General features: G+C 37.6%; 1 protein-coding gene across 13 annotated transcripts in view; it reads left to right on the top strand.

The window, feature by feature from the left end:
- The first annotated feature begins 8,089 nt into the window (after nt 1–8,089).
- RPS6KC1 (ribosomal protein S6 kinase C1) overlaps nt 8,090–24,580 on the top strand; it is a 347,664-nt gene continuing 331,173 nt past the window's right edge. For all 13 annotated transcript variants that reach the window (XM_045048944.1, XM_045048943.1, XM_023247759.2 and 10 more), the window contains exons 1-2: nt 8,090–8,335; nt 20,366–20,401. In XM_045048944.1, the coding sequence (XP_044904879.1) occupies nt 8,231–8,335; nt 20,366–20,401 (141 nt within the window). In that variant the 5' untranslated portion in view covers nt 8,090–8,230. The remainder of the gene's footprint in view (nt 8,336–20,365; nt 20,402–24,580) is intronic.

The raw sequence follows: 24,580 nt of genomic DNA, 5'->3' as shown, positions 1-24,580 counted from the left end.
ATTCCTTAATGCCCCTTACCCATTTAGCCCATTCCCCCTCCCACAACCCCTCCAGTAACCCTCTATTTGTTCTCCATATTTCAGGGTCTCTTATGTTTTGTCCCCCTCCCTGTTTTTATTATTTTTGCTTCCCTTCCCTTATGTTCATCTGTTCTGTGTTTTAAAGTCTTCATATGAGTGAAGTCATATGATATTTGTCTTTCTCTGACTAATTTCACTTAGCATAATACCCTCTAGTTCCATGCACGTAGTTACAAATGGCAAGATTTCATTCTTTATGATTGCCAAGTAATACATATATATGTATATGTGTGTGTGTGTGTGTGTGTGTGTGTGTGTGTATATATATATATCACATCTTCTTTATCCATTCATCCATCCATCAATGGACATTTGGGCTCTTTCCATACTTTGGCTGTTGTTGATAGTGCAGCTATAAACATTGGGGTGCATGTGCCCCTTCAAAATGGCATACCTGTGTCCCTTGGATAAATACCTAGTAGTGCAATTGCTGGGTCGTAGGGTAGTTCTATTTTAGTTTTTTGAGGAACCTCCATACTGTTTTCCAGACTGGCTGCACCAGCTTGCATTCCCACTGACAATGCAAAAGAGATCCTCTTTCTCCGCATCCCCGCCAACATCTGTTGTTGCCCGAGTTGTTAATGTTGGCCATTCTGACAGGTGTAAAGTGGTATCTCATTGTGGTTTTGATTTGTATTTCCCTGATAATGAGTGACGTGGAGCATTTTTTCATGTGTCGGCCATCTGAATGTCTTTTTTGGGGTTATTCCTACTTTTTGCCTGTTGTATATAATACTGCTAATAACATTCACATGCAGGTTTTTTGTGGACATATTTTTCAGTTCTCTTGGGCATAGTTAGGAGTGGAATTGCTGGATCATATGGTAACTCTGTGTTTAGTTTTTAAGAAATTGTAAAAATTTTTTCCACATGAGCTTCATCATTTAAAATTCCCATGAGCAATGTATGAGGGTCAAATTACTCCATATCTTCAGTACCAACTTATTGTCTATTTTTAAAAATAGCCCTCTGTATTAGTTTGCTAGGGCTAATGTAACAAACTACCACAGACTGTCCACAGGCTTGGACAATGTATTTTATTACAATTCTGGAGGCTGGAAGTATATCAAAGTGTTGGCAGGGCTAGTTTCTTCTGAAGGTCTCTCTCCTTGTTTTGTAAATGGCCATCTTCTCTCTGCGTCTTCACATGGTCTTTCCTGTGTATGTGTCTTAATCTTCTCTTATGAAAACATGAGTCATATTAGATTAGGACCCACCCAAACCATCTCATTTTACCTTAAGTGACACTTTAAAGGACCTTCCTCCAAATACAATCGCATTCTGAAGTAACAGGTTAGAACTTCAACATATGGATTTTTGGGGGACACAATTCAGCCCATATCACCATCCTAGCGGGTATGAAGTCTTATCAGATTGTGGTTTTGATATGCATTCCCTGATGACCAATGATGCATCATTTCATGTGCTTACTGGTCATTTGTATATCTAATTTGGAGAAATGTATATTCAGATCCTTTGCTTATTTTTAAATAGGGTTATTTGTTCTTCATTGTTGAGTTAGATTAATCTGGATACTAGACCCTCGCAGATACATATATTTTCTCCCATTCTGTAGGTTCCCTTTCACTTTCTTCATAGAGTCCTTTGATGTATGAAACATTTAATTTTGATGAAATAACTTTATTTTTAGTTTGGTTGCTAGTGCTTTTTGTGTCATAGCTAAGAAACCATTTCCTAATTCAAGGTTAGAAAGGTATACACCTGTTTCCTTCTAAGAGTTTCATAGTTTTAGTTCTTACATTTAAGTCTTTGGTACAATTTTAGTATACGGTGTTAGGTAGGAGTCCAGATTCTTTTTGATGTGGATGTCCAGTTTTTCCAACACCATTTGTTGAAAAGACTATCGGTCCCCACACCACCACCTCCATCCTTGTTGACAATTATTGGACTATAATGTATGAGTGTATTTCTGAGTTCTCAACTCTATGCCATTTATTTATATGTTTATCTTTATGCCACTATCACATTGCCTTGATAACTATAGCTTTGTAGTAAGTTTTGAAATCAGGACATGTGAGTCCTTCAACTTTTTTTTTTTTTTAAGATTGTTTTGCCTATTCAAAGGCTTTTGCATTTCACATGAATTTTAGGATCAGCTTGTCCATTTCTGGAAAAAGAGCAGTTGAAATTGCAGTAGGGATTACATTGAATCTATAGATCAATTTGGGGAATATTTCCATCTTAACAATATTCCAGTCCATGAACATGAGATGACTTTGTATTTATTTAGGCCTTCTTAAATTTCTCTCAGCAATGTTTTAGAGCTTTCAGTATACAAGCCTTGCATTTCCTTGGTTAACTTTATTCCCAAATGTTTTATTTTTGATGATAGAATTATTTTCTTAATCTCATTTTCAGATTGTTTATTGCTAGTGTGCAGAAATAAAATTGATTTTTGTGTAATGATCTTATATCCTGCAATTTTGCTTAACTTTATTATCTCTAATAAGTTTTTTTGTTTTGTGTGTATCCTTTAGAATTTTCCAAATATGAGATCATGTCACTTGCAAATAAGAGTTTTACTTCTGTCTTTACAATCTGGATTCTTTCAGTTTGTCTTGTCTAATTGCCCTGGCTAGAAATTCCAGTACAGTGTTGAATAGATGTGTAAAGAGTATACATCTTTGTTTTGTTTCTGATCTTAGGGAGAAAAGCTTTCAGTCTTTTACCATTATGATGTTAGCTATGAATTTTCCACCAATGTCCTTTGTTGGGTTGAGGAGTTTACCTTCTACTTCTAGTTTGTTTTGTGCTTTTATCATGAAAAGGATTTTGTCAAATTCTTTTTCTGCATCTAATGAAATAATCTTGTATTTTTCTGCTTTACTTCCATTATTATGGTCTATCACATTGATTTATTTTCATATGTTAAACTTACCTTGTATTTTTGGGATTTATGCCATTTGGTCATTAGTATTTAATATTTTTAATATGCTGTGGCATTTGGTTTGCTAACATTTAGTTGAAGATGTTTGTGTATATTCATAAGGGATATTGGTCTGCAATTTTCCTTTTTTTGTGATGTCTTTGGCTTTGGTATCCAGATAATACTGACCTCATAAAATGAGTTAGTAAGTGTTCACCCATCTTCTATTTTTTTGAAAGCGTTTAAGAAAAATTTGTGTTAATTCTTTTTTAAACAACTGGTAGGATTTACCAGTGAAGCCATTTGATCCTGGGTTTTTTCTTCATTGAAGTTTTTTGATTACTGATTCAATATCATTACTTATTATAGGTCTTTTCAGATTTTCTGTTTCTTCTTGAGCCAGTTTTGGTTTTGGCTTTAGTCAGTTTGACATCGTTTTCTCTAGTAATTTGAACACATTTAAAATAACTGATTTAAGTCTTTGTCTAGTAAAGGACATTTGGGCTTCCTCATAGACATGGTTTTTATTTTTATTGATTGCTTTTTTTCTCCTGTGTGTGGGCCATGCTTTCTTGTTTTTTAGGCTGCCGTATAATTTTTTGTTGAAAATTGGACATTTTGAATATTATAATGTTTCACCTCTGGAAATCAGATTCTCTTCCCTCTCCTGAGTTCATTGTTATTGTTTGTTATTGTTGTTTCGTAACTTTTCTGAACTAATTAAAAAAATTTTTTTAATGTTTATTTATTTGTGTGTGAGAGAGAGAGAGAGAGACAGAGCATGAACGGGGGAGGGGTAGAGAGGGAGGGAGACACAGAATCCGAAGCAGGCTCCAGTCTCCGTTAGCACAAAGCCTGACATGGGACTAGTTTTCTGAACTAATTTTACAAAATCTATTATTTGTTGTGTGTGGCCACTGAAATCTCTGTTCTATTAGCTCACTGGTCAGCTAATGATTAAACAGAGATTTTCTTAAATGCCTGGAAATAAAAAAATTAAAATATTTAAAAAATTTAAAAATCTCCCAGTCTTTGCAGTATGTTGTGTTTGTAGGTTGGGGTATACCCTCAATACTCAGGTAATTTACAACTGTCTTAACCTTCTTTTTTTGCTTTTGCAAAGTCAGGCAGATATGAAAACTTAGGGCTTTCTTAGGTCTTTCCTGAGCATATGTACAGTCCTGGTTATGTGCGTGATTTTCTAGACTCTTTGGAGCTTTTCAAGGCCCTATTCCCCAAACCTTATTCTCCTGTCTTTCCTCTCAAGCTTCTTGGGCGGTCTATTATTGTTTGTTTTCCACAAATGTCCCCTGAAAAACAACAACAACAACAACAACAACAACAACAAAACAAATGTCCCCTAGATAGCGGCTTTAGCACTGGGACAAGTTAGCTGAGATAAAGACAAGACTTTTGAGGCCATTCTCCAGGGAACCACTAGATAGGTCAAAAGAAATAATTACTATTCTGTGAGAATCAGATGTCTTTTGCTCCGTTTGTACTGGTACCAGGAAAGTAGACCATTATTTAACGGGATACCCTGAGTTGAAAAGTAGGGGATGGAACTAGGGTAAGTTAAAATGTTAGAAAGTGTGGGGCACCTGGCTGGCTTGGTCAGAAGAGCATGAGACTATTGATCTTAGGGTCGTGAGTTCAAGTCCCATGTTGGGTGTAGAGATTACTTAAATAAATAAATAAACTTTAAAAAATGTTAGAAAGCTTTCTGTTCCTAGAGATTTAGCTATTTTTCTTGAATAAATGCTCCCTGGGTTGCTGTAATCTTTTGTTTGGTTTTCAGAGCTCTGAAAGAGTTGATATGGACAATTTTTGCCAGCTTTTTTCATTGCTCATATGGAATAGTGGACTTTTGGAGTTCCTTACTCCACCATTTTCCCTCATCGTGCTTTTAAAAGCAATTTCCTTACAAATCAAAACCACACTGAGATATCACCTCACGCCAGTCAGAATGGCTAAAATGAACAAATCAGGAGACTATAGATGCCGGAGAGGATGTGGAGAAACAGGAACCTTCTTGCACTGTTGGTGGGAGTGCAAACTGGTGCAGCCACTCTGGAAAACGGTGTGGAGGTTCCTCAAAAAATTAAAAAATAGACCTACCCTATGACCCAGCAATAGCACTGCTAGGAATTTACCCAAAGGATACAGGAGTGTATGCATAGGGGCACTTGTACTCCAATGTTTATAGCAGCAGTTTCAACAATAGCCAAATTATGGAAAGAGCCTAAATGTTCATCAACTGATGGATAAAGAAATTGTGGTTTATATATACAATGCAATACTACTTGGCAACGAGAAAGAATGAAATCTGGCCTTTTGTAGCAACGTGGATGGAACTGGAGAGTGTTATGCTAAGTGAAGTAAGTCATACAGAGAAAGACAGATACCTTAACGTTTTCACTCTTATGTGGATCCTGAGAAACTTAACAGAAGACCATGGGGGAGGGGAAGGGGAAAAAAAAAGTTAGAGAGGGAAGGAGGCAAACCATAAGAAACTCTTAAAAACTGAGAATAAACTGAGGATTGATGGGGAGTGGGAAGGAGGGGTAAGTGGGTGATGGGCATTGAGGAAGGCATCTGTTGGGATGAGCACTGGGTGTTGTATGGAAACCAATTTGACAATAAATTTCATATTAAAAAAATAAAAGCAATTTCCTTAAAGATGAATAAGGTAGTACATGTGCTTATTTGCCCTCATTATATCATTTTTGGTGAAATGGATATTTAGATCTTTTGCATATTAAAACAGTTGAATTGGTTCTTTTTTACTATTGAATTATAGAAGCTCTTTATATATTTTGGATACAAATCCTTTATCAGATACATGTTTTGTAAATATTTTTTCCCAATCTGTGTCTTGTTCTTTAATGATATCTTTCACAATGAAGAAATTTTTAATTTTGATGAAGTCCAATTTATTAGTTTTTTTCTCTTGTAATTCACTTGTTTCCTAAGAATCATTTGCCTAATCCAAAGTTACAAAGATTCTTTCCTGTGTTTCCTTCTAGAACTTTTATAGTTTTAGGTTTTATATTTATGGCAACGATTCATGTTAAGTTGCTATTTGTAAATCCCAAGCAGGCTCCACACTCAGCTTGGAGCTGGAGGCAGGGCTCGATCCCACAGCCCTGGGATCATAACCTGAGCTGAAATCAAGAGTTGGATGCTCAACTGACTGAGCCACCCAGGTACTCCAACACTGAACCTTCTTAAAAGGAGAAATCAGCAAAAGAGGCTGAAAAGGAGTGAATGACTCAGAGTGTAAAAGAAAAAGCAAAGGGAATGCTGACTCATATACTAAGGACACAGAGGAGTTTTGAAAAGGTGGAAATGGTCAGAAATGTTCAAACTCTGAAAATATTGGGGAAATGTGGTCATCAGATTTTTTTTCAAAGCCGTTTCTTAGTAGGAGTAGAGTAGTGAAGGCCGATTGAAGTGAATATGGTAATGAACGTGTGATATCCCTGAATGTATAAATGTGGGATGTGTGAATACTGATGCAGATTACTTAAAAAACAACTTAGGCAATTTTTACAATACAGGGAAGGAGAAAGGAGGAGAAGAGGCAACTGTGATGATGTCCTTTTTTCTCATCTCAGCCTGGCTAATTCCTCTCTGTCTTTCAAGATTCAGTCATGGTTTCCCCTGTAACGGAAAACCCTTTACTCTGAGTTTGATGTGCTCTACAGCACTCCACATATACATCTGTCATGGTACTTACAACAATATGTTTTAATTATTCTCTGTTTTTTCCCACTAGATGGTACTTGACAGCAGGGACTCTCTTTGTAACTCCAGTGCCTATCAGCATGATGTCTGGCACAAAGTAGGGGAATTCAGGTTTAATAAATGAATGATAGATAGATTTGGGCATATGTAGGTTGGGACACAGAGGAGCCAGTGGTGAGAAAAAGATTAAAGGTATAGAAAGCAGAGTTGAGATGTCACTGATGGAACGAACAATGTCTTTAGGTCTGCCGAAGGGGATGGGTTTCAGCGCACAGGTAGAGTGATTAGTCTTTAAAAGTAAAGGAAGGGAGGGGCACATGGGTGGCTCAGTCAGTTAAGCGGCCAACTTTGGCTCAGGTAATGATCTCACAGTTAGTGGGTTCGAGTCCCGCATCAAGCTCTGTGCTGGCTGCTCAGAGCCGGGAGCCTGCTTCAGATTCTGCGTCTCCCTCTCTCTCTGCTCCTCCCCTGCTTGCACTCTGTCTCTCTCTCTCTCTCTCTCAAAAATAAACAAACATAAAAAATAAATAAGTAAATAATGTGGAAGGGATGTGTCCATGTCTCATACCAGAACAGAAATGTGAGAAGATGAAGGGGTTGGTACTGAGGACTCCTCCCCCTTCTTCTGAAAGAAAGGCAGGGACAAACGGTAGATGGGCAAGACTAGGAGGAACAGAGGGTTGAGGTGAATGGCAAAGACCTGGAATAAATGTTATGGGGAATAAGAAAATCCTGATCAAGGCAAGGTAAAGAATTGCCAAGCACTGGACAGCAACCAATTGAATGGGAAACTCTATCTTCATAGTAGCTTTTAGAAGTCGTGTGATTTTTTTTTTTTTTTCCCAGTTAGACGCAGGTTCCAGGTTTTAGCATCCGAGGGGATGAATTTTAAGATAGACATAGGGTTGCGGGCCGCTGTGGACGTTGAAAGACAGGTGCACGGGTGGACAGGATTTGTCTTAGAAAAAAGGAGCAGTTATGTCTGTGACAGTTCAGATGTTGTTGTGGGTATGCAAAATGATCGGCCGTGAGTAGGGAAGGAAAGAAGACGCTAGGCTGGACTATCCCTCCGTCCCTTTACGACTGCTTATAAGTTTGTACACAGGTTGGCCGAGGGTGTGGAGGACCGGGATCTCACCTGTGTGTCGTGGCTCTAACATCGCTCAGAAAAATCTAGAAGGTGTCAAGAGCTAGCGCACAGAGACTTCGTTGGAGAAGTCTCAGGTATCCACGGTGACAAGAGAGAGGTAGTGCGACCACCTGATCCCTGATGCCAGGCCCCGGCCGGGACAGGGGCCAGCGTCCTGCGCGGAGTTTCCCCTCCCCCAGGACGCTGGAAAAGGCCTGACCCGGAAGCTTCTCTGCCGAGCCGGAAGCACAAGCCGAGCGGCGGAGGGCAGCCGTGGAGCCGCCGCCCCCTCACCGCTTCGCGGCTGTTTGGGGATCCCGGACCGCGGCGGCGCCGGGTTGTCCTGATGGTCCCCGGCCGGCGGCGGCGGCAGAGGCGGCGGGAGGATGACCTCTCCCCGGGAGCGGGGTGCCGACCTGGCCCGTTTCTACACTGTCACCGAGCCCCAGCGACATCCAAGGGGCTACACGGTGTATAAGGTCACCGCCCGGGTGAGTGCCGGTGTCAGGCGCGGGTAGAATCCTGAGGTGGGGCGTGAGGGACCAGGGTATGTGCCCTGGTGTGGGGGTACCTGACCCTGGGTCAGAGCCTGGGGTGGGACTGGGTGCTCCTAGTGCCTGGACCCGCGTCGGAGGTGGGGACTTCAGGAAGGCTGGGGTGGGTGCTGAGTGTTGGATGCTGGAGACTGTGCTGTAGAAGGTCGCGGTAGTGCCCTGGTTCCAGGGTGGGGCAGGCGTTGATGGTTTTAAATGGATGACTCAGACCCTGTCCCATTAGGACTTTCTCTTCTGAGGCTGAAATCTGCAGAAGTGGTTTTGCTTGCTTCCCAGGGATAGTGTAGATTGAAAAATTAACTTACATAATAAAATACATTTCTTCTCTTGACCTTTTATACAGTGTCAGGTTTGTACTGAGGCAGACAGATTCTTGAGAAGGATGTCGGTGTTAGGGTTACCAGCCTAGGACCTCTGTATCTGGTTGTGTCATTTTGCATCTGAGTTTTTCATGGTGTTCAGTAGGTGACATACGGGAAATTTTACCGGTGTGTGTGTGTGTGTGTGTGTGCGTGTGTGTGTGTGTGTGCCTTGTGTGAGTTGTTATGAGGGCATATTTAAAAGTTGTGGGGCTTCTTTACATCAGCTAAGCAATTTTTAGTACCCACTTTGTTCATCATTGCTTTTGCGGTGGGTTTTAAAGAGAGTTTGCATCTCCCTGCTTGGAAAAGAAGAGTAACAAAAGTAAGTCCGAATGTATGTAATGTATGTATGTAGGTATGAATATGTGTGTATATTAGGCATTTTGAACATATTACCCAATGGAATTCTAATTTTAATGATGAGGAAACTGAGGTTCAAGGAAGTTTCACAACTTGACCAATTTTACATCATAAGATAGGTGCACATTTGGGATTTCAGTCTAGTTCTGCTTAAGTCCAAGTTATATAAAAAGTTAAGAATTAACTTTATTATTATCATTAATTGTTAGAAAAGAGAGGTACAGATAGTAGTAATGCTAAATATACATTTGGAGGATGGCATAGTCCTCTGTGTTAGCACAGGAAGTAGGATTTGGGAACTGTAAAGGTTAGGTATATTTAGATAAACAGAGTTTGGCTCATGAGAGTGGTACGTGGTTTATGGAAATGGTGCACAATTCAGACAAATGTGAGAAGATGGGAGGAGCAAATTTGTTTAAAGATAAGACCAGGCCTGGTTATCTCAGAGGGTTATACTGAAGATAGAAGGAAATTTGTTACTTCCAGTTATGCAAGTAAGGTTGTTATATTGGCGGAGTGTTAGTTTCAGGTTAAGAAATTTTTTAAGACTAAAATTAAGGGACCCTTAGAATTACCACTTCTGAAACGTTTCTGGTAATTGGGCCCTTCAAAATCTACTTTCCTAACGTAGTTCATGGAATTAGAACAATCTTTAACATACGTAGTGTTCCCTTCACAGCACCCTGTTCATCCCTTATGATAACATGTACCTCAATTATATTGTATTAACCTGGTTACATGTCAGTGTCTCTTAGTAGATCGACAGTAGGTCTCCATCACTGGTATTTGTTTCCTTTTACATCACCTGAGGCAGTGTATGGCACACAGTGTTGACAAGAAATCGGTGGAATGTTTTCCTCGGCATTCTAGGCAGCACCTCCAATCAATACATGTTTGGTTTGAGGCACTAAGTGCTATGAGGAATACAAGACTGAATAAAGCATGTCCCTTCCTTTCAAGGATATTCATAGAAGAGACTAAACTGGACTTAAAGTAGTAAGAGAGAATGTTAAATGCTTTAAGAGACTGCAGAAAAGAGCTGTGGGATTTCAGAAGATAGAGAGGTTGCTCTGGCTCAAGGGAGAAGGAGAAGAATTAAGATAGGTGGTGAAGGATGGGAAGAATCCAGACAGGTGAGAGAAAAGCAGAGGGCGTGGTAGGCAGAGGGGTGAATGGGAGGGATAGAGCCCATAAAGCCCTGAAGCTGTGTATGTGTGTGGAACTCGAATAGGAAACACTGGGTATGACTATTACTTGTAGTCTTACTTCGCAGAAGGAAAGGTTAACCTCATTTACATCTTAAGTATCTTTTCTTAGGCTGTGAACTAATTTTTATGACCAACAGCTAATGTATGACAACATAAATTAGAACATGAAGTAGCACATTTCCTTAGAACTAACCAAATCTCTATGATATGCATGCTACATATTGCCATGGTTATTTGAACTGGAAATTGCTTACGCTTTGTTTTTTTTCTCCTTGTAAATGGCTATTTCCTCATTTTTGGCTTCTGGTTTGCTTTTTTCATTTTAAGGCTTGAGGGTCATCATGGAGATAAACTTTTTAGAAAAATTATGTGTAATATTATGAAACAAGTAAAATATTTATTATTTTGTGAGACTTAAGGAGAAAAACATCTTTCCTCAGGAGAATTAACCAAGTAAGTAGTGCTCCCCTGAGACAACTTCATGAGCTAAAGATTAGGGATGTCTTCTGTGTTTCCTACTATTGATTTTCTTCTAGCTTTAGGAAGCAGTCCCTATATTCTTGATCCTTATAGCGTTCTTTATGTAGAAGTAGAATTAGAATCATGGGAAGTAAGTACCATTGTTAAGTTTTAGGTAGCATAAGAGCTCTCTCATCTTTTTAAGACTCCTTTGTGCTTAGTTTTGCATTTCTCTGGAACCTAGCAGGCTTGACCAACCTTATGGCCAGTCACACGCTGGCTAACAGATTTCCTAGAAAAGTTCTGTGTTGTTCATCAATTTTTATCTAGAATAAATATTTCTATTAAGAATTGGAAAGTTGTTTTAGAGATTTCCTTGGTTCCTTACTTAAAGAAGACACAGATCTACAAGAACCATTACCAGTGTTTTTGGTTGTTTCACCATGTTATGTTAACAAAACTCATACTGTAATGCAGATTTCTCAACAGCATTAAATGAATGGCAAATTCTTGCCTGTATTCTTTCTGCAAGTATGGAAAGCAAAAGGTATGCTTTCATTTTAATTTTTAAAAATTATTGTTTTTTGCTTATTTATTTTGAGAGAGAGAGAGTGCATGCCTGCATGGGGAAGAGCAGAAAGGGAGGGAAAAAGAGAATCCCAAGCGGGCTCCATGTTCAGCATGGAACTGGCCCAGGACTTGATCTCGCTACCATGAGATCCTGACTTGAGCCAAAATCAAGAGCCGGACACTTAACTGAGCCACCTAGGCATCCTACTATACTTTTATTTTTAAAACGTGTTGTTGCCTTATGTCTGTATTTTGAATTGAAGCACAATTTATGTGCAATCAGATTCACCAGCTTTGTTTGTACAATTTGATGAGTTTGGACAAATGTATGTGTCACCACTGCCATGGTCATCTCTGCACAAGTTCCCCCAGGCCTCTTTGCATTTGGTTCCCCCCTCTCAATCCCCTGTCCCTAGGGAACCACTGGTCATTTTTCTGTCACTGTAGATCAGGTTGTATTTTCTAGAATTTGATATAAATGGAATCATACAGTATGCACTTTGTTTTTTGGTTTGACTTCGTAACTTAACATGAGTACTTGAGATTCATCTCTGTTGTTGTTTTTACTCTTTTTTATTGCTGACCGATACTCCATTGTATGGTTATACTACAGTGAATCCATTCTCCTGTTGAGTTGGGTTGTTTCCAATTTTTGGCTATCGTGAGTATAGTTATCACGACCATTTGTATATAAGTCTTTGTATGGACGTATGCTTTCTTTTTTCTTGATGGAATACAACCTTGTTTACTGTGGCTTTAAACTAAGTCTTGAAAGTAGGTTCTCTTTCTCAAAATTGTCTTGGCTGTTCTAGATTGTTTGCATTTCTGTATAAAGTTTAGAATCAGTTTGGCAAATTCTATAAACATGCCTACCCAGATTTTGATTGGCGTACTTTGAGAATGTAGATCAGCTTCTACAGAAGAAGACATCTTAGCGATACTGATATCTTGAATCTTCTGATTGAATCTTCTGATCCATGTATCTTCCATTTATGTAGCTCTTTAAGCGACATTTTCTCATTTTCAGTGTGCAAGTCTTGTGTATACTTAAAGCAATTTAGGTTTGTTTTCAGACTGAGAATATGTAAGTCCTCATTTTATGTTGCTAACATTTGTTGAGTATTAAGTGCAAACACATGATGCTTACTATGAGTCAAGCACTGTTCTAAGCGTTTTATATAAATTAGGACATTTTCCACAGCAGCCCAATGAGTAGATGCTATTATTATTCTTATGTTATCAATGAGGAAATTGGGGCCCAGAGAGGTTAAGTAACTTGCCCAGGGTCACATGGCTAGCCAGGGGTGGAGTCTAGATTTGAGCCTAGTAGACTGGCCTGAGTCACAGTGCTTTTATCCCAGTGCTGTGCTGTTGACTACCTATGTTATAAAACACATTTCATTAGATTCCATGGGTGTATGTATGGGGAGACCTATGTGTCCTCACAGGGCCTTACTGTAGTTTGGCAAAACTGATGGGTACATGGAAAATAGAGTAACTGTGATAATGTGAACAAAAAAGGGAGTAGGGAATGAAGGGAAGAAGTACTTAGCTTGATTTGAGTCTGAAAATTGCCATTTCTAAGGCTTCAAATTGAAACACTAGTTGTATTGCTTGGAAGGAACCTGCTTTCAATTCCTGACCATATTCTCGTATATGGCCTGCTTGTGCTAGGGAAAGGAATTATTTGTAGTTTCCCAAGTATGGTAGTACATTTCCGCCCCCCCCCCCCCCCCCCCCCCCCCCCCCCCCCCCCCCCCCCCCGCCTTACCTCCTTACCTCTCTGTTAGATGCTGTTTCCTCCGTCTGGAAAGTTCTCTTTTGTGTTGGCATCCCTGCTCATCTGAAGTGTCAGCTCTTGCCCTGTGCTCTCCAGGAAGCCTTTCTTAGGTGTAGAACCCCATGTGTGTTATATGTTCTTCCATAAAAGCCTTTGTCATAATGTACTTGTTTGCTTCCTCCCCTGAGGGTGGGCTGCCTTTTTAACTTTGTGTTCTTGCTGCCTAGCTGGGAGATACTGCAGGAACTTGAGAGAGGCCTGGAAAGAGGCATTGTTTTTCTAAGTGTTCCTTTTTAAACTGATATACAGTAAAATTGACTTGTTATATACTTCTGTGAATCTTTACACATATAGATTCAAATATCCACCACCATCATCAGGAAACAGAACAGTTCCACATCCCCAAACACTCCCTCATGCTATCTCTTTTTCACACTTGTCTCCCCACCTCTTAGCCCTTTGGTGACCACTGATGTGCTCTCTACCTCTCTACTTCTGTCTTTCTGAGGGTGTTGTATAAAGAGAATCGGCCAGTATTTAACCTTTTGAGGCTGTCTTTTCCCATTTTTTCATTGGGTTGTTTGTTTTCTAACTGTTGAATTTTGAGATTCTTTAGTTGTTCTGGATGTAAGTTTGTTGTCAGCTATGTGATTACAAATATTTTCTCCCAGTGTGTAGTGTATCTTTTCACTCTTAACAGTGTCTTTCACAAAGCCAAAAGTTTTAATTTTGGTAAATTCTCGTTTATAATTTTTTTTTTCTCGTATGAAGTGTGCTTTTAGTGTTTGATCTAAAAATTCTTTAATACCCCCAGGTCACAATTTTTTCCCCAGTGTTTCATTCTAGAAAATTGTTTTGCATTTTGCATTTAGCTCTATGATTCATTTTGAGTTTATTTTTGTATAAGGTGTGAGGTTTAGGCAGAGGTTCATTTTTGCACACGTATGTTCAATTGCAACAAAACAGTGTTTAAGAGGCTAGCCTTTTTTCTTTTTTTTTCTTTCTTTAAATTGCATCTCTGTCAAAAATGTCAGCATTATATATGTGGATCTGTTTCTGGATTCTCTATTTTGTTCTATACCACACTGTCTTGATTATGGTAGGTTTATCTTTATAGTAAGTCTTAAAATTAGGGAGTAGGATTCCTCCAACTTTATTCTTTTTCAAAATAGTTTTGACTATTCTAGTTCCTTTGCTTTTCTATATCAATTTTAGATCAGGTTGTCTATATCTATAGGAAATCCTAATGGGATTTTTATTAAAATTCCATTAAATCTGTGGGTCAGTTTTTGGGAGAATTGAATCTTTACTCTGTTGAATCTGTAAATTTGCAAATGAACACAGTATGTCATGCCATTAATTTAGATGTTCTATGATTTCTTTCAACATTTTATGTTGACCGTATACAGATTCTGGACATTATTGTTAAATGTATTCCTCAGCATTTCATCTTTTTGTAGCTATTGTAAGTAGTATTAAAAATTTGGTTTTCATAAGAGACTCTTAGGTACTGAGAACAAACTGAGGGTTGATGGGGAGTGGGGGAGAGGGGAAAGTGGGTGATGGACATTGAGGAGGGTACCTGTTGGGATGAGCACTGGGTGTTGTATGGAAACCAATTTGACAATAAATTATATTTAATATAAAAAATAAAATGTGGTTGGAGAAAAAAATAAAAATTTGGTTTTCATTTTTTCATTGCTGGTATGAAGACATTTGAGTTCATTTTTGTGTTGACCTTATATCTATGACCTTTTCAAAGTTACTTATTAGTTTAGGAGTTTTTGGTAGAGTTTTCATCTTTTCCTACATAGACAATACGTGTGTGGCAAAAGGGGCAGTTTTATTTTTTCCTTCTAGTCTGTATGTCCTTTATTTCTTTTTCTTGTCTTATTCTTGCGAGGACTTGTAGTACTAGGTCGAATAGGAGTGATGAGAGTGGACATCCTTCCTTTGTTCCTGATCTTGGAAAGCGTTCAGTCTTTTAATTATGATAGTCACTGTGGAGTTTTTGTATATGAGAGGCAGCAGATTTAATTTTTGGTTTTGTTAGCTTTTTATTTTGAAAGTAATGCATATTCATAAACATTGCAAGTAATAACTGAAGCCACTATAAGGAAATACAAGCCTACTAAATTTTAAACCCTTAATTAACTGTTTACATTATTACAAATGTCTAGTGTTAAAGTGGTGAGAATTACCACTCATTACCAGTTGTTAGATCAGTAGCTCCCTGAAAGTTTCTTGAAGAAATAATTGGTGTGGGCTTACTCTGGAAATATTTTCAGTAAATGGAGTAGTCATGGGGGTGGGGGAAGATTAATTCATTGAAAAATTTATTTATGATTAGACATTTTGAAAACTCATGGCTCTTAAGTTGTTCACTTTTTTCCTAGAGTAATGTTTCATTCTACCTTTGTTTTTGACTCTTAATATTGTTTAATAGGAAACCATCTCACATACCAAAAACTTTAGTAAGCAGGTTTTAAAATTCTGTTTTCATTTTGTTTATTGACAACTTATATGCTTGGGCATTTGAGTTCACATTAAGATTTTATGTTAAACTGCAAACTTTAACAGTAAGCGTTTTGATTTTCCTTGAACTTTGGAAAATAGTTTACCTTAGAGTGGTGCTATAATGGTTGGTAAAATTTGAAGTGAGAAAAACGACTTTAACATTTATTGAGTATCCAAAGGTAACTTGCTGTTGTAGTTTCTTTATTCTCTCTTTAGATTTTGGGATTTTAATGATGTAGAAAGAAATAATTCCTTTCAACATACTACTTTTGTAAAAACTTGTTAGAAAGTGGAATGCCTAAATTTTTTTCCCATTGACTTCTCTATCTTATATGGGAGTTCTTTCATTCCAGAGAACTAAACAGTGTCGTAAAGTGTCTAATTATGGTTTGTGCAGGTGCTGTCTCTTGGGTCCAGACTACCTGGTTGGCAGGTGATTAACCAACCCACATATTCTTGCCAACCAGTGACACCTGCAGCTCTGCAGGGAAAAGAGGGAGAGAGGAACTGAGATGCAGGTGACGGGGTGGGAGGGAAGGTTGAGTTTGGTAAGAGGACTGCGTGAGCTGGGCACTTTGAGGTATCTCCTCTTCTTGCCAGGGTGTGTGTGTGTGTGTGTGTGTGTGTGTGTGTGTGTGTGTGTGTGTATGAAATGCAGTTTAAAGGTGTGTGTGTATGAAATGCAGTTTAAAGGTGTCAGTATATTTATATGAAAGTATGGATTTTGTGAAACTCAAATGTCTGAAAGTCAGGATTGCGTGCATTACATTGATGAATGTGCCATTTGGTTTACCTAATGGGCACGATGGGAAATGTTCACTCTAGTGTAACCTTACATTTTTGTATATCCAATTATTCCCATCCTACATTTGGAGAGTCATATCTTTGAGAAATGGAGAGTGGGCATGTCCCTCTCTCTCTCTCTCTCTTTTTTCCATGTTTGATTATTTGTATCTTGACACTAAGTTTTAAGAATGTTACTTTTGTAAACCCTTTATCTTCTTAGCGCTGCTATTACCAAACTAGTAGCTGAACAGCCATCAGATTTGACTGTAATAAGTTGCTCATAAAAGTAGCTTCTTAAAATTTATATTTGACTCATTCCTACTTGGTTCTAAAGGGACTTATTTTGTGATCATTTTTTGGTGATATAATATGTTTGAATAATTTTTGTAGCTTTGTTTTCTAGGAACTATCAATCTCATGAAGAAGACAATTCTTTTGTGTAGGTCTGAGTTAAGAGAGTGACTTCAAATCATAATTTTGATGCTAATTAGATAAATGAGTATTTTAGACTTGACTTTTAAGGAAACTTGGTAATACTTATTCAAAAGTAAGATAAAATAAATTTTATATAAAATAATTTATATAAAATAAATTATTTTTATATTTTATATTTATATAAATACATATTTATATTTTTATAAAATTTATATATTTATATTTTATATTTGTATGAAATTATTATTTATATAAAATAAATTAACACTGTGAAATGGATACAGAGGACCTAATTACTGTATGATCTGTTGATTATTATGGTCCTGAGCTAGGCCAAGCCCTAACCTCAGGTCTTTGTTTTAAAGATAGGCAAAAGGACTCGTTTTTTTTTTTTAATTTATTTTGTTTTTCAACGTTTATTTATTTTTGGGACAGAGAGAGACAGAGCATGAACGGGGGAGGGTCAGGGAGAGAAGGAGACACAGAATCGGAAACAGGCTCCAGGCTCTGAGCCATCAGCCCAGAGCCCGACGCGGGGCTCGAACTCACGGACCGCGAGATCGTGACCTGGCTGAAGTCAGACGCTTAACCGACTGCGCCACCCAGGCGCCCCAAAAGGGCTCGTTTTAAGGTTGCTTTTTCTTTGGTTTATTACCCAACTGGTAAAAAAGCAGTTAGTGGCTAGCACTAGAGCCTGTATTCAAACCCCTTTCTTTGCGCCTTCTCCTCTGCCAAAGCACTTCTTCGGCTGCTATTGGTTGACTTACATTTCTCTGTAAAAGACAAAATGGATTTACCTAATAGGCATCAGGAATATTACTTGCAAACTTGGAATTTTAATCTTTAGGAGGGCTGATTTGGTTATGTCCTGGAAGGACTACTTTGTTTGGAATCATGGCTCTGAGATCCAGTCCTGCCTGTAACTGATTAATATGTTTAGTATTAGTGATGCTCTTGGGCTTGGTTATCTTGTCCTGCCAGGCAGGGTTGTTGGGATGATTAAATGAAGTAAAGGATTTAATTTCTTAGCACAGTAGGAGACAGTTACCTTCACTGTAAGCCCTTATTTGTTTTCCTAAATTCAGAATTTGCTGTTGGCATTAACAGGGGCAGATAGACTACAGATATTACAGCGACATTTCCCAAATGTATTCCAAATTTAGTGGGTGTTGCACTAAGTAAATAAAATAACAACAAATAGCATGATAAAAATAAAAAGTGGAGTGGATAGATGACCTGGGGAAATACTGTTTTATTTTCCTTTTGGAGATTTACTAGGCATAATAATATATTAAAGGCCTTTAGAAATTCTGCTGTAAAAAACATTTCTTTTTTAAATAAAGGTAAACTGAAATTGTCATTAAGCTCTTCCTTTAAGAGCACTGATTTTAAAGAATATTGATATTCCGTACAGCATGGTTTGTGAAGCGCTGCTTTAGGGTCATAATTTTGAAGATGACTTGGGGATAGAATTCTCTGTAGCAAGAGGCTTTTCAAGATATATGTCTAGCATCTTACCCATGATAGGTAACGCTTGCAGTGGAAATTTATGAACTTTAAACAGAAGGAATCACCACTTTAAATTCCATCTTTTGTGGAATTTATTGGCTGAATTTTATGACAAAATACTGAAATTCACCCAGAAAAAAGTTACTAAATGCTAGTTAGCAACCTATATCAGAGAGAATTTACAGTATTTTTTAGAGTTGATACTACTTGTTGAGATAATTGCTAATACAGCATTAAAAGCTATAAAAGTATGGGTCTGAAGGCTCAGTTTGTTCATTTTCCTTTTTAAAAAAATTTTTTTAAAATATTTATTTATTTTTGAGAGACAGAGAGAGCACAAGCAGGGGAGGAGCAGAGAGAGAGGGAGACACAGAATCCAAAGCAGGCTCCAGGCTCTGAGCTGCCAACACATAGCGTGATGCGGGGCTCAAACTCGCAGACCGTGAGATCATGACCTGAGCCAAAGTCGGCCGCTCAACCAGCTGAGCCACCCAGGCACCCCTTGTTTTCCTTTTTTTTTTTTTAAAGTTGGTTTATTTATTTGAAGACTATGAGCCAGGGAGGGCCAGAGAGAGAGGGAAAGAGAGAATCTGTCAGTGCAGAGCTGGTTGTGGGGCTAGATCTCAGAAAGTGTGAGATAATGACCTGAGCCGAAATCAAGAGTCAGATACTTAACTGACTGAGCCACCCAGGTGGTAACTGAGCCACCCTGGCTGACTTTAAATAGTATATATATATTTTTTGTTTTGGACCTCAGGAGTAGTGTTGAGTTGATCATCATCTTCAGTTCGTGGTATCGTGACCAGTCATCAAAGACTTTTTTCTTTCTCTCATCCATAGGCAACTGTTTTAATGTGTCTGATGTTTTCTTCTTGTCTTTGCAAGATGCATATTGTAGCATCAAGTACATGAATTTTACATTTGCCTAGATGGTATTATGTATCAAATGTCAGTTTTTCCCACTAAAATGCTATTTGATGATTTAAACACCCAGCCTTCTTTTTTTAAGTTTTGTGAGGAAATCTTTTTTTAAATTTATCTATCTATCTATCTATCTATCTATCTATCTATTTATTAATGTTAATTCATTTTTGAGAGACACAGAGAGACAGAGCACAAGCTCTGGTGGGGCAGAGAGAGAGGGAGACACAGAATCTGAAGCAGGCTCCAGGCTCTGAGCTGTCAGCCCAGAGCCCTACACGGGGCTCGAACTCAACGAGCTGTGAGATCATGACCTGAGCCGAAGTCAGACACCTGACTGACTGAGCCACTCAGGTGCCCCAGTGAGGAAATCTTTCTAAATGGTGTTAGACTTTTTGGCTTTTATAATTAGAAAAATATGAAAGAATCCTCCCTCTTTCTCTTTGCTCAGGGAATATTGATAGGGTTATTTGTCCCTGAGAACCCTGATAGGATTATAATGTTTTATAAGTTACTTTTGTTTTTTTCTTCATCGTTATATGGTCAGTGATTACTTCTCACAGATATTGGTGTGTGGCCATTGTGGCTGCTTTTTTTTAAATTGAAATTATTTATTGAGCTAATTGTAGATTCACATACAGTTATAACAAGTAATACAGAGCCGTCTCTTGTACGCTTTGTGTGGGTACCGCTGTTTTTTTTGCTTTTACCTTATATGTAGGCTCAGAAGGGGGATAGACTAGCTTGTTAGAATTATGTCAAGTAAGAGTGAAGCCAGGGCATTCTCTTACGAATGTAATGCATGAACTTTAGTGTGTGGATTTTTTGTTAGCTGCCTTTTTCTTAATTTTGTAGCGTGTTTCAGATGGTGAAGTTATTATATAGCTGAGTGATATAAGTGATATAAGATATATATATATAGCTAAGTGATAAAATATGGCATTTCTTTTCTTTTAAACAAATTGGATTATTTATACAAATACTGTTGAAAGTAGTTATACAAATTTGAAATCTTAAATTTTGGTAATGATGAGATATTTCTGTGTATGTTTTGTTTTAGGTTGTTTCTCGGAGAAACCCAGAAGATGTCCAGGAGGTAACATGTTTATACATATGAAAATTTTATTTTATATATTTGATACAAATTTAATTAAATGCTTTGTTGAGGAAACTGAATATTGGTATGTCTATATTTATGTTTGTCTGGATCTGTTAAGTACATGTTAAGTTACATGAGGAAGAATTTAAGGAATTATAGTGCTGTTTAATGTGATAATATATTTTTTAAATTTTTGTTTTTAATATTTATTTATTTCTGAGACAGAGAGAGGCAGAGCACGAGTGGGGGAGGGGCAGAGAGAGAGGGAGACACAGAATCTGAAGCAGGCTCCAGGCTCTGAGCTGTCAGCACAGAGCCTGACCCGGGGCTCGAACCTGAGATCATGACCTGAGCCAAAGTTGGATGCTCAACCGACTGAGCCACCCAGGCACCCCTGTGATAATATTTTTGATAACTAACATAAGGTTTCAGTATAAGTTAAGAGCTCTTATTTATTTCAAAGTCATGAAAACTAATAAAAAATGAAAAGTATTTGAGTAACTAATACTAATTTTAGAGATCATCATAATAAATTATGGGTTCCTTTTGACTTTTTTAAAATGTTCATTTATTTTTGAGAGACAGCATGAGCTGGGGAGGGGCAGAGAGAAGGGGGGACAGAGGATCCAAAGGGGCTCTGTGCTGACAGCTGCAAACCTGATGCAGGGTTGGAACTCACGGAACAGTGAGATTATGACCTGAGCCGAATTTGGACGCTCAACCGACTGAGCCACCCAGGCACCCTTACTTTCACTTTTATATTGAGTTGGCATGTTGACAGCTTGGAAAACTGCTTTGGGTGTAACTGTTTCTTTTTTAAATTTGTTGTTCTTTTGCCGCCTCTTCTCTAAAATGACGCCAGCTTGTGTTTTTGCTTAACGCTATATAATTCTCTATTTGTAATTACTTTGTGCTTGTTATATACCCTTAGGAATCCTAGCTGAGGAGCTTGTTTTTTTTAACATTTTTTTAAATTTACTTTCATTATTTTATTTACCGGCTCATTTACACTATGATTAGAAGCACGTATGTTGGGGAAAGTTTTTTTTTCTTACTGAAGTGTTTAAAAAAGACATTATAAATTGGCATTCTTGATTCTACAGCAGTTTTTTTTTTTTTTCCATTTAAATTTTAATGTGTTTAGGTGGAGTATGTATTTGCTAACAAGTCCCACTGCTCCTTACTTAAGCCTGGCTTGATTCATACATTTAAGTTGATTGTTTGGTACTGGTTGATTTGAGTGTGTGACCATCAGGCTTAGACCATATTTGAACTTTTATACATGATCATTTCTTGCTATATTTGATCCAGTATTTGTTTTTGTCCTATGGTTAAAAAGAGTTTAAAAGATTTCGTACTATTTTCCTTAGGGATTTTAAGATATCTCACTTTTCCCCCTCAGTAGCCAGGAAGGGAATATTGTAATATTTATCTTGGAAGAAAAGGATATATCAATTTCTATGTCTATATCCTCCCAAAAAGGAAGTGAAAGTAATTTGCACCATTCTTTAAAGTACTCTCTCTACTTAAGTGTCAATTGGTTAGTGTGAACTTTCTTTAAAATTCTTCTAATTATGTTGAATTAATAGTATAGGCTGTTCTGCTTTTGAAATTTTACAACTCTGTTAAAATTAAAAATGGGTTGTATTTCCTTTGAATACATTGTCTGATTGCTATGCTGTAGTTTGTAGCTTGATGTTCCCATTTTCCAGGGAGAATCCTGAACCAACCCATCCATGAACATACTCTCTGCCATTTCCTTAATCCTTTTTTGGGGAAAACTCTTTTATAATAACAACTGTTGGTGAACCATTCATCAGAATACTCTTGTAAGTGTCCTTTAGTTAGATGATTGCATGGTCCTTTGTTAGAAATGATATAAAAAATTTTTAAAATGTCTTCTGTCTGGTTGGCTTCTTAAAATATAAAATGACTTAGAAATTATAACAACACTTTAGCTTCTCATGTATTTCATTTAAACATTGGAATTCTCATTTAGGAGAGAAATTCACTACCCAGAATTTGTTTCCATTTTCTTGCCTTTCACTTTCTCTCTCCTGTTAACAGATTCATTTAGTTAACTGTTTTAGAATTTAATCAGGCTTCCCAAGAGCTATCGAGGATTAGAAGATGTACTGTTAGTCCAACCAAATATAGGGCCAGTAATATGCTATCCTTCCAAAACCAGCGACGTTTTGCTGGTTTCCTTTTCTGGTTTTCTTTGATAGATGTATTCGCACATGCTTGGCACATGCTAACGGGTAGCAGTGTCTTCTAACTAAGAATGCTGAAATACCCACATGGGATAAACTTAAAATTATCCAGGATAGATTAAAAAAAATTGTTTTTTATCCCTTAAAAATTCCCTCTAAAGGAGCACCTGGGTGGCTCAGTTGATTGAACCACTGACTCTTGATTTCGGCTCAGGTCATGATCTCATGGTTTGGGAGTTCGAGTTGGAGTTGGGCTCCATGCCGATAGTGTGGCGCCTGCTTGGAGCCTGATTTTTCTGCCCCTTCCCTACTCACGCTCTGTCACCCAAAATAAATAAATAAACTTAAAAAAATTCCCTCTAATTTTTATTTTATATATTTTGAAAATGTTTATTTATTTTGAGAGAAAGACAAGTGGGGGAGGGACAGAGAGAGAGGGAGAGAGAATCCCACTCTCGGCTCAGTCTCACAACTGTGAGATCATGACCTGAGCTGAAATCAAGAGTTGGACACTTAACAACGGAACCACCCAGGCGCCCTCTAAGTTTTTATTTTTTAATAGCAGCATGGGAAAATCTGAGGGGACAGCAGCAGTTAATGGGGCCTCTCGTTCAGTAGATTCTCAAAAGCATGAACACCTGCAGAAAAGAAAGAACTAGAGATACATTGTGCTCTCCCTCCCCTACCTTTAAAAAAAAAAAGTAACCTATAACTCTGTTTCTCTATAGATAGTAGATTTCACTGGTGAAATTTGGGCAAGGAGAACTGAAATAGAACTTTCTATGTTATCACATCAGAAATCTGTGAAGTCATTTCATAAATAAAATAATTTTTAAAAAACTATTTGAGAACATTTAGAAATGTGTCAAGGGAAAGAAGAGTCTTGAAAAGGGGAGAAAGAAAATCCATAAGGAAATATAGTAGTGACGTTGATTGCAAGAAAAGATGATTCAGCAATTTTAAATACTCTTATCAGAGGACAGACTTAATTGAATGAGTGGCTTTGTTTATGAGATCTACAGGTTTTTGCTCTCATTAAGTGAAATTATCTGAAAAGATAACATTTATTTTCTGTAAAAATTATTTTAAGGGAATGTTTTAATGAAAGTTAAGCTTTTACTAAAGTGGTAGTCTATATAGGATTGTCACTGAAGTAATATTTAATTGAGGAATTTTATGCAAAGTAACTTTCACGAATAAGAAATTTCTGCAGGGTTGGTTCAATAGAGCAATAGCTGTTATGCAACTTTTTTTGTAATAGGAAAGAATTATTAGGGAAAGTAATTTTTTGCATGCATCTTTTGGGACTTTGTGTAGTCCAGTTACAAACATCAGTACTTGCTAATGTAATGGAAGTATGCTTTTGTTCACTTCTCCATTTGGAAGATTTCTAGAAATGTCCAAGGTTACAAGGAGTATGAAGAAAAAAAGGCAGTAGATGGTGACACTTTGTGATGCTTTGGTTTCCTTCATTTCTTGAGGGTTTATATTTGCTCTTAGGTATTTTGGTTCTGTAGCTTCAGTGTTGAGAATAAGGAGTATGTGAGTGAATAAATTAGGCATGATGAAGAGTCTCACCTTTGGGGCTCTAATTCTTACTCTGATAGACTATCTGCCAGTTTATAGACCATGTTATTATCATTATTGTGATTAAGTTGTTAACTTTTGCCCCTTAAGTTACTCTGCCTTTATTTAAAAATGGCCCTAACTAGAATAGAAATTTTATCTGCAGATTTAATTTAATTTAATTGTTTCTAAGAGCTACAGTCTTTCAAATAGCTCTTATATCTCATTTATAAAGGCTTTGGGGATGGCATTTACCATATGCAAAGCCCATCACCCATTTCTTCCTTAAGCCGTTGGCAACATGGTGCCATTGTAATTTGATATGTTTTAAAAATATAAAAATAACATTGTTGTTTTTCTTATGATAGAATTATTTTCCCGTATCGAAACTAGAAAC

The sequence above is a fragment of the Felis catus genome, chromosome F1 (genome assembly GCF_018350175.1).
Source record: "Felis catus isolate Fca126 chromosome F1, F.catus_Fca126_mat1.0, whole genome shotgun sequence".
NCBI lineage: Eukaryota > Metazoa > Chordata > Mammalia > Carnivora > Felidae > Felis > Felis catus.
This window is presented reverse-complemented; position numbering and strand designations above follow the sequence as displayed.